Here is a 16,934-nt window from a genome sequence, read left to right as displayed (position 1 = left end):
GTTAAATCGGTTGAGGTAGGTAATGACTTTCACTCATTTTGAACAGGGTTGTTGTCTTTTTGTGTGTGTTTGTCCCTCTGCAGACGCCCATGCAGACAAGGATAACGGCAAAGTGAGCCTGTTCATCGCTGCGGCCGTGGGGACCTTCGCTCTGATGGCTGCAATGTACTGCATCTACAACAACTTCTACAACAAACACCAGTACCTGCACACCCAGCTCAATGACGACTCGGGTAGCTTCATTTTTTTATTGAACTTTTTCAGACTTGCACATGGGAGGAAACCGTGCGGTGTTCATTTGTATTGCCTGCAGAAATTGCCGGGAAAATCGCTAGTTAACCACATTTATTGGCATTAAAATTAATCCACAAAGTGAAACCAAAGATACCAGCTAAGTTATTAAACCTGAGTGATGTTGTGCAGCATGGCTTCTTGGTAGCGAAGCTGCCATGTGGAGGTGAACGATGTTGCCTGTCGTAGTTTAGTATGTAGAAATATAACGGCTAATGCGTACATACAGTAGATGCATAAACCGGACTCATTATGGGTAGTTTTCTGCTATTAAATGCAACTTTTTGTGCTCAATCCTGTCTATTCTTTGAGCTAATTCCACTTAACGTTCTCACATCTGTGTCTCCAGATTTAACCACGGACCCCATGGATCCTCCCGCCGTGTTCTTCCACTCCGCTGCCGGCTCCAGCGCGATGGATGTGCGGAAGGCAGGTTATGGATCGCTCTCGGACACTCCATCTGTCATTTCTGTCCCACCCAGTCTGTCCCCTCCTCCCTCGGCGATGCCCTTCCCTCCCCCCTTCCTCTCCTCTCACTCTCTGAGAACTATATCAGCTAAGGATCTAGAGAAGAGCTGTATCTGATACTGAGTGATTAGGTAGCAGTGTAAGGTTTTATGGTATCTATACATTGTCAGTACCTTTAATATTGATCTGAAAAATGTTTAGAACGGTAAGAAAATGCAGAAGAAAAGTTATAGAATATCCAGAACTATCTCATCCACCTGCTGCAAAAGTTAAACCTGTTGTTAACCATCACCTCACTGCTTCGAACCAACACATCTAACCTAAACTCTTGCCACACAATCATATGTATGAACTGCAGTCATTTGTCAGCTACAATAAACTAGAACTTTCTTGCACCTTATTAGATACCATCTGCCCTCTCAGTAGAAAATAAACTGTCCAATGATAAAAGAAATGTTGTCATGCTAATCTCTGCTTTTGCTATTAATAATAAAAGTTCCATAGCTTTAATACCAACAGGTGTAACTGATAATTTAAGCAAAAACATACAGTTAAAAGGTATATTTTCATCTCAGTTTTTTTTTATATAGCGCCAAATCATACTGTAAGTCTACTTAGGCACTTTACTTATTAAGCCCGAGAGTTTACAGTATTAAACTAAGAAATCCAACAATTCCCACATAAGCAGGCACGCCACTTACTGTTGCCACAACAGTGGGAACCTCTGACAGAACCAGACTCAAAGGTGGACCGCTGTCTGCCTCCAACGGATAAAGTGAGGGGGGAGAGCAGAAAGAGAAAAAAAACAGCATAGAGGGACAACAAACAGAAAGAGACAGAGAGAGAGGACAGCGAGGTAAAAGCACAAACTACAAGGGAGAGAGAGAGAGAGAGGAGACACAAAGATAATGAGAAGCAGACTGGAATGAATAGAGAGTGAAATAGAGAGGAGAGGAGCAAGGTGCATCATGGGAGGTCCCCCAGCAGCCTAGGTCTGTAGCAGCACAACTAAGGGATGGTTCAAGGTCACCTGAGTCACCCATAATTCAAAGCCTTATCAAGAGGAAAAGTTTTAATGCTGATCTTTAAAGTAGAGTGGGTTTCTGCCCTCCGAACTTCCTGAACCCAAACCTACGTCCAGTGATAAAGGACATACAGATTCTCAGATTGAGATCACTTTGTACCTCTTCAGATTCAGTTGATGCACTCGTTATTAAAACAAACAAAAAAACTGATGTTGAAGGGAGTTACTGTATATACACCCAGGTCACACACCTGCTTTGTTAAAGATTACAAAACAAAATGATGTGAATACCAAACTCTTTATGTGTTGGGCTTTCCCTTTTCCCTCACTGCTTTAATAACTTTAAGTTTAATTAACATTATTGACAAACTTTAATAATGGCTGTGTTCTGTTCCAGTGTCCCTGCAAGGCAGGACAGTAAACCAGCATGAACCTAGCATAGCTAGATGGAGTTCATCCATAATAAATTGTATTATTTACACAAAGGGTTTTCCTACTGTGACAAAATGTCTCCAGTGTTTTGTTTGCTAGGCTTTATTATAGATTAATAAAAACATACATGTGCACCACTACTCATGCAGGGAAGAAGTACTTTGAGCCAAGATTACAGTCAGTGGACAAATTGGTAAACACCTGACAGTATCATTAGGAGAGGAAGCCACACACACAATGACAATGGAATAGTTTTATGTCCTTTATAGATGGGACATTTATAATAAACACTTACAATGACCTTTTAATAAGTGTGCGTGCCCTTTTGGCCAGTTCCATAGAAAGTGTGCTTATTATCACTATATTGTTAACCTAACAATAAGTTCAGCAGAGGAAAAAAAAACAGCACCCCGTTTTTATTTAGCTCAATAAATTATACGTTTAACATGACTCTTATAACGTCAATATATTAAGCAGGTCTCACACCTACCAATTCTGTAACTTCTTACAGTAATAATACATTTTAACGTTCCTGCTGCTGTTGGTGTGACGCACAGGACGCACAAGATGTTGAGATCAACGCACAGTAAATTAGAACCACAAAACCTGCCTCATCCTTTCACAAATCTTTTTTTTTTTTAGTGTGTATTTATTAGGCGTTTTAAAGAAATCTGTGTTCATAAATGCGCAAATCCTGGACAGTGAAACCCACATTCATTCCAGCGTCCTGAGAGGATCCTGCCCAACCCGTCCTACAAATACCTGGGAACTCGAGTTAATATGCTTCGATCAGAAGGTGTTTACTCTAACTCTCTCCATTCAAGGCTTCTGCGATCCAAGAATAGCCGCTGCTTGAATAGTCGGTGCTTAAAACGCCGGGTTGCAAGAAAAGGAAGTGACATGCTACCTTCCACTCACTACACACACTTGGAGAGATTAGCGCGCAGGCAGCAGTAATCTGTTTTCAGGACCACGGCCAGAGACACCGTTTGGCCATGAATCCTGTCGAAAGTTGCCTTTACGGAGCGCCGTGAACCTTGTCGGACAACAAAGCGTGTGAAGAAGTTGGTTTGGGCGTTTACGGACTCTGGCAAAGTGGGACTGAAAATGTTTGTTCGATTGATTTTATACAAAGGCAGTTGAAGTGAATTAACTCTCTGGACAATCACTGTCGCTGACTGTAGATTCCGACGCACAGCAAACTGCGGGTTAAGGAGTCCGGTGTTTAAGTCTAATAATTTTTTTGTATGTGAGTGAGAAGCACGAAGCGGAGGGAGCAGATCAGAGGGGCTGTGCGCTCAGTCGGGAGCGCGCAAAACTGAACATTGGTCCGGTCCTGGAGTCGTGAGAATGGAGATCCGGCCGGACAGGTTTAAGGCCGTGGCAGCCAAGACTCTCGGGAAAATATACGGGTATGTAAAATCCCTGTGGGACCAACTGCAACCAGAAAACAGCTGCATGCTGCCCTTCAGGGTTAAAAGCGAAGTTATATTTTTAAAGTTAATCTAGGCAAATGGAAAGAAGTCATTACCTATTGTTGTAAAGCATTTTTCTTAAAAGATCGAAATGTCCAGGGGCCCGGATAACCTGGCACATCTGTCTCTTTAAGCTGATTGATCTACCATATAAAAACTGTCTATTACAATGACTTTATTTATTGCAGGCATATAGAAGCCTGATGACCAAAAGTTGAACGTTTTTTTTTTGTTTTTTTTTGCGCACAAACCATCTGACGCCTAAAATTAATCTCTATAGTCTCCTTCACACGCGATGCCAAGCAGGCACGATCCTCCTCTGCTTCTGAGGAACAAAAGGCAGCATTAAGTTTCATTTCAGGCCCAAACTGTTCTGTCAGGGTAAGATGAAGCGTCGGATCGATAAACTGGATCTGTTTCTTCCCATCTTTTTCTGCAGTGCTGTCACATTGTCAGATTACAGAGGCCTTGTCACATTCTTATCCTGAGTTTTATGACGGAGTAATCAAGCATTATGTTTCAGTTTTTTTGTTTTTTTTTTAACATAAATCAGATGATGTTTGATAACGTGGTGTATTTATTTTTCCAAAGAGTGAAGCAGGTCTGAGAGGCCTGTTACTCTTGTCACAGTGGACAGTAGGTCAGGTCATTAACTATCACTCAAGTGAAGACTAACTTTTATCTAATTGAAAAATTGCGTTTGCGTTGTTTTATATATAATAACAGCAGTGTAGAAAACTTGTGATGATGGATCAAGGTCAAATCTTGACATTTTTCACAAAGTGGCATTTAGTGACTTTTTGAAGATTTTCATAGCTCAACAGCCAGTCCTATATGGGCAGCAAGCAGAAAAAAAAATGCATAAAAACTGCTGATAAATAGTGTGAGGACAGTCAGGTACTGCAGACAGGAGCCTGGCTAGTGATCTGATAGAAAGAAAGGTATTGATGGACTCCCCTTTCTTTCTCTCGGGATTTGATGCTGCGTCTAAACACTTAAATCCTCTCCAGAAATAGCCTCTCCTCGTCCAAGCTGTCGGCCCACGTAAATCCCTGCAGACCGTACACCTTATCCACCTCTCTGTCTCTCTCTCTGTCTCTCTCTCGCGCCCTAAGTAGCCCGATTCATCGTGCCCCCCCCCCCTCCTTCCCCCCTCGAGGGCACCTAACAGCCAGGATTAGGCCACTCGACCTACGACCAGAGAGCGCGCATGCAGCGGCCTGTAAGCTTTCGTTTCTGTGGAGCGCACGTGCTCCCAGGTGCTCCCTCGGTACCTTGCCTCTGTGCGTAACGCGCGCCAGCCTGTTTCCCTGCTCCCGCACGCAACATCCTTAAAGAGCACTCAGAGAGAAAAGCGGACAGATGGCTGCGTTTTATTTACTGCTGTCTTTTATTTTGACGCTTGTCTGTCTCCTGTTTTTTTTTTTTTTTTTTTTCCCCACTGACCATTTTAAATCAGCAATCATGCAGCCTGCAGTGATTTCAGACTCTGATCACAGCAGCCAGTTGTCACCTGTTATCTTCATCATCCACAATCAGGATGAAGACTGTTTGACATGATTTCATGAAGATGATGTCAAACCACTGCCATTACATTTCAGATAGTCGATAGTTAATTATTGTTTATCAGGCATCCTGACTTAAGTGCTCACTAATATTTTAATACATTTTACCCACAATATCAGAGGTCGGAATTATGATTTCCATGTGAGCACAGTTAAATATCCGTCTTTTCTGAGGTCGGGCTTTACCATATTTAGTTCATAGGGGGTTTTAAACTACATAATTCCCACAGTTAGACTTTATTGTGCTCCTACAGTGTGTGCAACAGTCTACGATAGATATTCTAACATTTTGGTGTTACTCAGTCACTCAGTCAGTTACTCATCTTCTTGGTGTAATGAAGTTTTTTTTTTACCATTTCGAACAATCACTACCCTTATTTGACTCTTATCCAATCAATGATTCCAAGCTGCTAACTCTGGACCAAGCTGCTGAACTGGCCTGACAGTTGTCCTTGGTGTATGAATTAAGAGATTAACTTGGAGAGAGAGCCAGGTGTGTTCACAGAACAGAACAGGTGAAGTGAAGTCAGCTTTCTTACATATGATTGAGATTCAAAACTGTTCCCAGTTGAGTTAAATTGCTCTGCAGCGCTGCCTCACTCAGACCTTTTCCTTGTGGTGGGGTGAGAAAAACTGGGAGAAGGTCAGGTAGCTTCTAAGGATTACAACGGATTTTCCTTAATTCAGGGTCAGTCATGAAAAGTCACTGCAACAAATACAATGGATTATAGGAAAGAAATGTGAGAATCAGGAAGATGAAAGGAAGGTCCATATGGACATCGTCTGGACACCGGGAAATAAATTGGTGTTGAAGCAGGAAGAAATGTTGTGAATTGTGTGCGAGACGATGCGTGAGTCAGGGGAGCTGATGTAAGAGGTAAGAGGCACGGTTAAAGATGAAGAGGAGACAGGAGGAATGAAGAGAGAGGCCCGCCCAGACAAAAATAGTCCAAGAGAGCCAGAGCTATTAATAATTTACCAGTGAGAATCATTAATACTTGATCAGAGTCGAAGATTGTTGGAGCCCTGCTCACTGTAACTAACAGAGGATGTATGTTTTATGGTTGTGTAGCTGTTATTTCCCAGTCTCCTCACTGATCTGGTTTGTAGGCAGGAATATAAATTTCATTGCTGTTTGACTTGATATGTTCGTATACATGTCATTTTAAAGTCTTCACAGGAAATGTTAAACTGGACAGCTGCAAACAGGACTGTGTAAAGATGTTCTTTTGTACGCTTTTTTTGTGATTTGATGGGAGTAACGAAACAGCTGACCATATTCTGAATTATTTGGTGGGTTTACTCTTAGATGTGTGCTGGATATATAAAGACTTGTGTCATTAGTTAAACATACTCTCAAGGCTATTTATAGCCAAGCATGACACACATTTTTTGTGTCTAGATGAAAAGGAATCTGACCAAAATATTTAAAACATTTCTTACATGTCCTCCTCTCTTTTGTGATTTCGTGTCTCTCTCCACTTTTAATTACTTTTGACAAAAATACAGAGACAGTTCTGATGTGCTATTATTATAAAATCAGTTTAACCCACTGTCAAGAGCAGCTAAGTCATGATTGAAAATATTCTATCTTTTCTAAACTGTTAAGTTCAAAGTAAGCCTTTTCAGGAGTGATTGGTGTGTCGAAACATGAAATATTCACAGTGGTGGGTTGGTCAGGAGCAGGACGATGACACAGAGGAGAGTCACTGTGATCCCTGCAACCAACCTGTGCTGAGGCATTCAAACTTGTTGGCTGATCACTTCTATACCTGTCTCTGCATGGTCGACACACATTAATGACATGAATCCACAAATTTGCTCTTGTTGGCTCCTAAATATTTTGGCCTTAGGAGTTTAATTTGTGATTATTATTATTAATTATATAATTTCCTTTATATAATTATAAATTTAATAATTATATAATTTATATAATTACATAATATAATTATTATTAATTTTAGTGCATGAGACTGAGCAAACTTCATTATTCTATTTACAGCGATGTTGTTATTCCTATTTAGTTGTTGTGATGGAGGATTTCAGTGAGTCTTCCTTTCCACTGAGCTCTTTCCAACCATGATCAATATTCACAATCCCCACACAGTGGGGGACAGTTATTAATGGGGCACCCTGGAGGTTCAGTCAGCTAAGAATCATAATACACGTACATGTGGCTTATATCATCTCCTTCTGTACATCCAGCTGTCAATTAAAACAGCCAACAGTCAGCGCTTTAGTCGTGAGCTACACTGTTGTTGACTGATATGTTCTGCTTAAGTACAACCAACACTCATGTAGTGTGTGTTGTAATTTACCAGAAAAAGGCCATTAGGACATGTGTTTTAACTTCTACACATACAGCATGTGTGAAAGTCTGACGTGAGTATGATGCTGGACCGCAGTGCTCAGGTCTGATCTGAGAACTCAGCATTGCACATGTTTAATGAATGTCCATTGCGTCTATCCACTGCTTGTTGGACTGAAGGCTGGCAGAGGTCGGGGTTTCTCAGCGTTTCTCAGCAAGCTGTGAAAGAGAAGTATGTTTGTCTGGAAGGAGAAGAGGAGCACAAGTTCCTGTAAACACTGTTGTCTTTTACTCACACTCTTCATCCTGTCAGGAGATGAACATCTGCAGTAGAAAAATTCCTGGTATACAAACACCTTGAGAAAACACGGTAAAACTCAAAGCTTTTTCAGTAAGCTCCAGCAGCGGGAGGCAAACAGACAACTGTGCCAACTGCCTCTTGTTAGGGTGCTGGAGTTACCCATCAAACTGACAGCGATAAAGCTTGTCTAAACATCTCGATCCGTGTGCTTTTATCAAGCAGAGCTGTCGGTCGACAAGCCCTTCAGAGCAGGATCTGTTGTCACTGTGGCGGCAGGAGTTTGGAAAAGCTCCGGCTCACTTCCTGACTGATTCCTCAGTCCTAAAGTTTGAAACAACTCAGCCAACACTGCACCACTATTTGTTTTTTTTTCTGAAATGTCTAATACTACATTAATAGGTATTTTGGTGTGTATTGTCACGATTATTTCTGTCACAATTGTTGATTTAGACTAAATTAAAGTTGAACTATTAAATCATGTTAGGATGCCGGATTCTCTTGCACTTCTTTTACAGACAGTTCACTGCAAGTATATTTATGCCACAAGAGCAACCATGTGACCTGACTTGAGACTATACCACAACATTTTTAATTCACTGACTTCTGGCTTTTCCAATCTGTTCCTCACAGAGCTCTTGAGAAGAAGCAGGAAAATGGCGAGACCCTTGAGCTGTCGTCGGAGGGCCGGCCGGAGCTGGTGGAGGAGAAGGAGATGCCGGTGGTGGACTGCACGTGCTTCGGCCTGCCCAGGCGTTACATCATCGCCATCCTCTCCGGCGTCGGTTTCTGCATCTCCTTCGGCATCCGGTGTAACTTGGGCGTGGCAATCGTCAGCATGGTCAACAGCCACACCATCTTTAGAGACAACAAGGAGGTCATAGTGGTGAGTGACTCTGTGGGAAAAAAGGTCAATGGCAACAAGGCTAAATATCTGTTATTGTATCTCTACACTCCATTAATCTTTCAGTCTTGGGTTAACACATATGGCCATAAATATGTGGACACCTCAAACCACTTGTGTACTTTCTTTATTGTTTGAGTGAAGCAGATATTTTCCATCAAGCCATGACAGTGAACCAGACGGTATAGTACAGGTGGGACTCTGCTCAAGCTTGCTGGGCTTGTGTATGCTCAAAACACTGGTGTGAACCCTAACCTTTACCCTTGCACAAGGTAACAACCAGTCACTGGTGCTTAGCTGGGACGCAGGCCCAACACAGCCATTTAGTCTCTTCCCAATATGAACATCCTGTAACAAGCTCTTCCAAATCAAAAGTAGTTGTTTTGAATGTAAAGTCATAAAGGCTTGTTCCAGTTCAGAAAAATCATAATCCTAAAACATAGAGTGATATTCTAGCCAACAGTTAGCTTCCAACTTTGCACAAGTTTTAAAAGTGAAATCCATGAAGAAATGTTTTCCAAACTACTTTAATAACACTAAAAATATAGGTGGTGGGAACTGAAATTGTCATGTCGAACAAAGTGGGTCAGAGTTAATGATCACAGATACATGTTTGACATGTGGAGGAACAGTGGTGATCAGTAGGTGTCAGTGGTGGACCATATACCCTGTGTTTTGTTGGTTTGTCCTTCATGTTAGCTACTGACATGAAGGAGCCATCTTAATCTGATGGCTGTTAGATGCATGATTTGTGAAACAAAGGGATGATTTCAGTACATGTGCAGAATTTTCTCATCCCGCTGTCTCTCCCTGCAGAAGGCACAGTTTGACTGGGATCCAGAAACAGTGGGAATGATCCATGGTTCATTCTTCTGGGGGTACATAGTGACTCAAATCCCTGGAGGGTTCATCTGCCAAAAGTTTGCAGCAAACAGGTGTGTTAACCGACCGTTCTGTGTTTTGTACGTAAAGGATGATTTCAGATGTTAAATATTCTCTCTCTCTTTCAGAGTGTTTGGCTTTGCTATAGTGGCCACATCTTGCCTGAATATGCTCATCCCCACAGCAGCGCGGATGCACTTCGGCTTCGTTATCATTGTCAGGGTGTTTCAAGGACTTGTGGAGGTGCTCAACTTGCCTCCTCTGGAATACAAGAAATTGGCAATGAGCTAGATTTCTCTTTACATTCTGTGCTTTAGAATATTTAGTGTACATTTTTCCCTTTGCCTCCCTGTCCTCCACAGGGGGTTTCATATCCAGCCTGTCATGGTATTTGGGCAAAGTGGGCACCACCTCTTGAAAGAAGTCGTCTGGCCACAACAGCTTTTTGTGGTGAGTCTGCCATCATTGCACCTGTTTCCTTTCGTCTTTGTACAGTACATGTGTTTGTTACCATTGTTATTGCTTAGCATGACCACAAATAATCATTTTGTTAAATCACTTACTTTTAGAAAATAATTCAGCAGCTTTTTTGATAATCAATGAAATGTTTCAGTTGTTTTTTTTTTAACCTAAAACGCCAAAAACAAATGGTATTTCCAGACTAACACAGATGTGAGGAGTTGCTGCTTTTCTTTGTTGTAAATTAAAATTTAATGTGTAGATGTGTGTGTAAATATGTTTGTTTGGGACTGCTGGATTTTTGATTCTTAACCTTTGATTCTAGGAAACCGTGAAACATTTTACAATTTTTTGGGGAAATTTTATACGAAACAATTGAGTGACAATATTGGTGGAAGGTTAATATATGAAATATATATGACAGATATGAAAATAATGTATAGCTCAACGCCCCTCAACGCAAGGTTTTTCCTTTTCGAGGTTCTTACGCTGGTGCTGTGATTGCCATGCCGTTAGCTGGAGTCCTCGTCCAGTATTCAGGATGGTCATCAGTCTTCTACGTCTATGGTACGTGACCTTTGACCCTTAGTTATGCAGACTTTGTACAAGGCCTTCATTTAAAACGTATAGGATTTTCAGAACAAACTATAACATTTCACAATGTGTCTACAGGAACAGATTCCCACAGTAATGAGAACTAAATAAATTGAAGTGAGGACACTTCTGGGACACATGTGACTAACACCATAGAAGCTGACACATACTGAAACTGCAAAGACAGGAAAACCACAACAGACCAGAGCTATAAATATAATTAAATATGACACGTTACAGTTTGTTGTTTGACTTTCTACATTTAACATTGCTCTTTGTCCGATACCCCCCTCCCTGCTTCCTCCCCTTCCAGGAACTTTTGGTGTCATGTGGTACTGCTTCTGGATCCTGGTATCATATGAGAGTCCAGCAATCCACCCCACCATCACGGAGGAAGAGAGGAAATATATTGAGGAGAGCATCGGCGAGTCAGCCCAACATACAATAACGGTCCGTGAATGCAGCAGAGAACTGTATTGCACCACACTGGCTGAAGTTAACAGTGTTGTTGTGGCCTGCTTTGTCATTTCTAGGTTCTTTAAGTGCATGTGATCAGTTTGTAGGATCACCATACTTGTATTTTTTGTTTTTTTGTTTTATGCAACATGCTGAAATCAGGCTGAGATCGCATGCTGTGTAGATTATCACAACAAAAGCACCACAGACACATTTAGAACCCCCATATCAGTGTCTGCATTCAAGCAAAACTAACAAAGTACCACCCTAATCTCACTAGTTCTAGTTTCTAATGCCTGTTTGTTTTAAATCAAAACCTCAAATAATTGATTGCATGTGTGTGAACAGGTCAGAGTTTTTGAATTTCATTTTAAAATCACTAAATTCAGGAACACATTTTTCTCTTACAGAAGTTCAACACACCGTGGAGGGCCTTCTTCACATCAATGCCCGTCTACGCCATCATTGTGGCTAATTTCTGCAGGAGCTGGACTTTCTACTTGCTCCTCATCAGCCAGCCTGCGTACTTCGAGGAGGTGTTTGGGTTCGAGATTAGCAAGGTAACGGAAAGCAAACATGGGCAGAGTGTTGTGTGCATGTTGCTGCACCATGGACAGAAGTCTCCATAAACACAATAATATGATAGAGAGTCTGCGCTTTGTGTTTACCTTGGTGATCATGGTTCTTTGTTTGCATTGAAAGACTTTTCCCCCTCTTGATTGATTTAGGTGGGCCTCGTGTCTGCACTTCCTCATCTGGTTATGACCATCATCGTGCCCATTGGTGGCCAGCTTGCTGACTATCTGCGATGTAACCACATCATGACCACCACTAATGTCAGGAAACTTATGAACTGTGGAGGTAAGCAAAAACCAAACTGAATGGAAATAAAAAAATATATTTGGAGAAATGAAACTCATGTATGCAGTTTGCAAGAGAAGCGCAGCAGTTTTTTCACTGTGGCCACAAAATATGGTCCGGTACTGCCAGGAAGTCAAAACTGTGATCAAATTAGCATATTCTCTGAATGTTACATTGAAAAACATTTCGTGGAACTAATTACTTTGCAGTCAGAATGCTCAGTCACGCAAACCTGAAAAAAGCCAATTGACTTGCTGTCTAATAGCATTAACTGCAACTGTGTTGAGAAAACATTTTCTGCAAAAAGGAAATGATAACTCACTTGAATTACAGACAATAAACTGATATGAAAGGGAAATGTAGAAGCACACAGTGGACAGTACATACCACTGAGTAACTTGAGATAACTGCCCAGTAATCTGTATTTTTTTTTTTTTTATTTGATTTGATTTTATACACTTTATTAATCCCCGAGGGGAAATTTCTTCACTACAGCAGGGGGGCTCTCAGGGGGGAGATGCTGCAGCAAGCTGCCACTAGCGGGGTGCCAGGTAACCTGACCTAAGGTACATGTTTTTGGATGATGGGAGGAAGCCGGAGAACCTGGAGAGAACCCACGCAAGCACAGGGAGAACATGCAAACTCCGCACAGAAAGGCCCAGGACCGGGTTCGAACCTGGAACCTTTTTTGCTGTGAGGTGACAGTGCTAACCACTGCACCACCGTGCCGCCCGAATGAAAAGGATGAAAAGAAAGCATTGAAATTAAAGCACTGTACTCATAATGTTTAATTCTGTTTGTTTCGCTCTGATCTGCATCAGGCTTTGGGATGGAGGCTACTTTCCTGCTGGTGGTTGGCTTCTCGCATACAAAAGGTGTTGCCATCACATTTCTGGTGCTGGCTGTGGGATTCTCTGGTTTCGCCATTTCAGGTGAAATACAGTGTGTTCCTTATCATAACAATAGATTTCGGAGGTTTAGTGGATGTATTATTATTTTTCTTTTATCATTTATATGCCAATAATATGTATCATTCCTCATAAGGTTTTAATGTCAACCACCTGGACATTGCACCGCGATATGCTAGTATCCTCATGGGTATCTCCAACGGTGTGGGCACTTTGTCTGGGATGGTTTGCCCTCTTATAGTTGGTGCAATGACGAAGCACAAGGTGAGCACAGAATGTCTGTGATTCTCATACAAATGTGTACTTGTATGGGCAGTAAATATGTCAATAGACTCTGAAACATATATTTCTGTTCTTGTGTTGTTTGAAGATGTGTTTTAGTTTTGTAACTGGGTTTGGTCACAGAGAACATGATTTAGCTAAAATAATACAAGCTATTTAAGACAACAGCAGAGGTGTCACATCCTCAGACAGGCTTCTTTTTCATTTGAGCACTTCCCTCTGTCATACAAGCAGATTTCTATCTCTTAAGAGAATAATTAAACAATGAGAGTAGCTCCATGTGCAAACATGTAAATTAGTTTATTACTTTGGAAAATGTTGATTTTAAAGTCATAATGGAAATGAAAACATTCTTTTCTTACACTGTTTTTCCTCTCTTCCTTCTCTGATAGACGCGAGAGGAGTGGCAGGGTGTGTTTCTCATTGCCTCACTTGTTCATTATGGAGGTGTTATATTCTATGGTGTGTATATCTCCCTTTTTCCTACTCACTATGCAGCAGTCTGTGTGTGTTGTTCTTAATGAAATCAAGCTGAAAACCTATTCAGTAGATTCGTTCTCAGCTCTGTTATATGTCTGTAACCCTGTTTCTGTCCTGCAGGCCTCTTTGCATCTGGAGAGAAACAAGTTTGGGCCGAGCCGGAGCAGCTGAGTGACGAGAAATGTGGCATCCTGGACGAGGACGAGCTTGCAAATGAGACAGAGGAACTGTATCACACAAGTGGTGGAGCGGGCTACGGAGCCATGAACCAGGGATCGGATCCCAACGGAGGAGGAGGAGGAGGCTGGGTCTCAGACTGGGACAAAACTGAGGAGTACGTCCAACCAGCTGGAACCAATAATTATCTTTATGGAGGAGAGGGCGACCGAGACCTAACATAAAACCAGCACTTGCTCTGCACACAGCCTTCAGCGAGGCAGGAACAGTCAATCAACAGCGAGGAGTCCCACCCGATGCCATGAAAAACTTTGGACTTAAAATGGAGTGCAGGAGGGGACAATTTGTCTGACTGTATTATCATAACTGAACTGATTTCAAAGAGCCTGCGCATTGGAGATGAAGACACTAGTAGATGTAAAGTGTGTGTTTGTGTGTGATTGCAGTTGTGTACCTTGTATGACAGTAAGAGTGTTTTAGGAATCATCAGACTTCCTGCAATCTTTGTTGGAGGAAGGCTTCGCTTGAGGCCCGCTGTGGCTTTCTTTGATGTTTATCTACTGTAGAAATTTCTATGTTAGCTGACATGATTGGGATTTAATTTATTTGCCTCTCATTTACATTTGAATCATTCAAGATTGAAATTTGTCAGGCACACACTCACATTTATGTTGTTACTTGAATACCTAATGAGTATCTGCAGACCGCAGCAGCAACAAATCCACCAAAGTTAAAATGGGAAGATTTCCATGCATTCTAATGGAATAGTTTCATCCTAAACAAAAATTTTTGTCCTTAATCTGCACACTTTTGAGTAAAAAGCGTGTTCCTTGTGCCAATACAACAAACTATTTTGTTCTGTAGTATTGGTTTACTTATCCACTGAGAAAGTAATTCAATACCTACAAATATCTTGGTACACAGCTTTATGTAAAGTCGTCCCGACAGAAACAACACATGAATTTCACATGTGCAAAAATTCATGTGACCACATGATTGTGCACATGTGAAACATGTATTTTGCCCGAGGTAAATGTAGTTTTTCATGGTGTAATGTGTGAAGCATATGTAGATTCGCATGTGAAAACTTGCCACTTGGCAACATGTGGTAGACATGTGTCATACATGTGATCAAATGTGTGGAAAACATGGGAAACTCGTGTATTTTTCTCTAAGGGTGAAATCTAATTAGCCCACATTAAGATGTTAGATGCAATTTTAATTTCCTCATGCAAAAAAACAAAAAATGCTTGATGTACAAGGCCTCTAACCTCCCTGCCTGCTGACAAACTGGGGATTAAAAACGCCTCATATAGAACTAGGAGTGCTGTTATCCAGTAAAAAAATAGTTCTGTTTTTAATTCGTTTCTTAGTTTACAGCCTCTTATATTTCTATCAAGCCTCTTTGAGACGGTTTTCTTCAAAATTCAATATCTGAATTTTGTTCTATATGCATTACTTCTAATATATGCTTCATTAATGTTATTATCAAGCTACAGTTGTGTTCTGGGTTAGCATCAAGGAAATCCGTCTGCTGTCACCATATAACCTATGAAATCCAGCATTTTCAACATTCTTATTTACCCTTTGCTTCCTTATAAAGTGCTGCCAACTGAAGATGTTAAATCATCAGTTAACTATCTAGTTAAGACCGGTTCAAATAAATGGCTAATACTCAAAAGAACAATGACATCTCCCTGTACATAAGCAACTTGTTTTACTTTTATTAGAAGACGTTGTAATGTATTTAGCTAGTGTCAGAATGAAGGTTTAAAGTGAATAAAAACATCCCTGTGGTAGGTTATGGGATGGTAATGTTTCACCAGTGGAGTTCACAGATAGACTGAATAAGTCATGTTAGGGTTTTTACTGTTTTTGTCATTTTTCTTTAATTTATTGTTCAATGTTTTGTTCTGGATTATAAACTAAAACTGTATATGTAAAAAAAAAAATCATGTACATGTGGGAATATTGTATAATAAAATCTAGTGGTGGTAATTCTTGTACAATAATTATAAGATATTTTTGACAGTTTATGCTCATGCATTGCTGCCATTTCTTAGGTTTGTTTTGATGTCCTTTAGATGATTATAGTTCAGTGTAATAATGAGCTTTTCTTTTCTTAAAAAAAAAAGCCAATCTTCTTCAAGCCAATGTTCCTCTTCCGAATACATGATTCAGGCCTTAATAATGTAGGTTTTTATCCCCTCTGATGATGCTGTGGTTTCATGTTACCGCTAATGCCGTCGTCCTCTCCAGACAGCATATTGATCCCTGAGTTAAAGTACAAGGAGCATGGAAATGAAGGGGAAAAATAGATTTTGATGGCACCAGTGTACAAGATGCTCACCAGTTTATCTTGCAGGGTGTATCCCCTCACCGCTCTGCTCTCTAAAATTAGTGGAATTACCTTTGCATCAGAGAGGGAGGAGATTAGGAGAAACGTATTTATTGCTCATATCTTAATACAACAACACTACATTTGATTGTACATTGTATATTGTGCCAAAGCAAATGACAAAAAAAACCCAAAACGAGTAGGAAGAATAACAAAGCGATAATTGTTGCATATTCAGAAAATTTTGTGGTTTAATGTTTCTTAATTTAACCCCTTTAAATTTAACAGATAAAATATTGCAGTTTTAATGGTGTCCAGTATGAGACGCCTCCTGCGGTTGATCCTCGGCAAAGGTCAAAGGGCAAACAGGTAGTGAAGGAACCGGAAGTAAATCCACTACGCTAGCTGGCTGCACTAAGAAGTTGTTTTGGTTATGAAAAGTTGATGTTAAAGTTATTTTGGAAACAAGTATCCTGTTTCAGTTTTTTGTTGTTCACAAGAAGGTCACAGAGGACCAGAACTTGAAGTGTATTTTCTTTTGAAAAAACAGCACGTAATAGAAACCCAGTGTGGTATAACTTACTGTGTGTGTGTGTGAGAGATTGAAATGCAAAGTTTTATTGCTTCAGAAATGTTTGCCTTGTTGTGGACAAAAATTTGCCTTCTGGTTATGTGTATATTTAAATGCGAAAGGAGAGTGATAAAGGACTGAGTTAGTTGAAAGCCATGTGA

At 40.7% G+C, this 16,934-nt stretch overlaps 1 protein-coding gene across 2 annotated transcripts; it reads left to right on the top strand.

The window, feature by feature from the left end:
- Positions 1-3,044: 3,044 nt before the first annotated feature.
- On the top strand, positions 3,045-15,853 carry LOC138202111 (vesicular glutamate transporter 1-like). 2 transcript variants are annotated; one of them, XM_069155852.1, is made up of 13 exons: positions 3,045-3,627; positions 8,495-8,747; positions 9,582-9,700; positions 9,776-9,890; positions 10,010-10,097; positions 10,623-10,673; positions 11,014-11,150; positions 11,567-11,716; positions 11,885-12,017; positions 12,839-12,949; positions 13,062-13,189; positions 13,600-13,669; positions 13,808-15,853. In XM_069155852.1, the coding sequence occupies exons 1-13, from the start codon at positions 3,566-3,568 to the stop codon at positions 14,086-14,088; spliced, it is 1,698 nt and encodes a 565-aa protein (XP_069011953.1). In that variant the 5' UTR covers positions 3,045-3,565; the 3' UTR covers positions 14,089-15,853. The 2 variants fall into 2 exon arrangements, with proteins under 2 accessions (XP_069011953.1, XP_069011952.1); XM_069155851.1 differs by having other exon boundaries at positions 10,587-10,673.
- Positions 15,854-16,934: the final 1,081 nt, after the last annotated feature.

The sequence above is a fragment of the Embiotoca jacksoni genome, unplaced genomic scaffold, assembly GCF_022577435.1.
Source record: "Embiotoca jacksoni isolate LCO1_2020_lvr unplaced genomic scaffold, fEmbJac1.0.p SCAF_20, whole genome shotgun sequence".
In the NCBI taxonomy this organism is placed as follows: Eukaryota; Metazoa; Chordata; class Actinopteri; family Embiotocidae; genus Embiotoca; species Embiotoca jacksoni.
The sequence above is the reverse complement of the archived record's forward strand: the minus strand, read 5'-3'. Positions and strand labels throughout refer to the sequence as shown.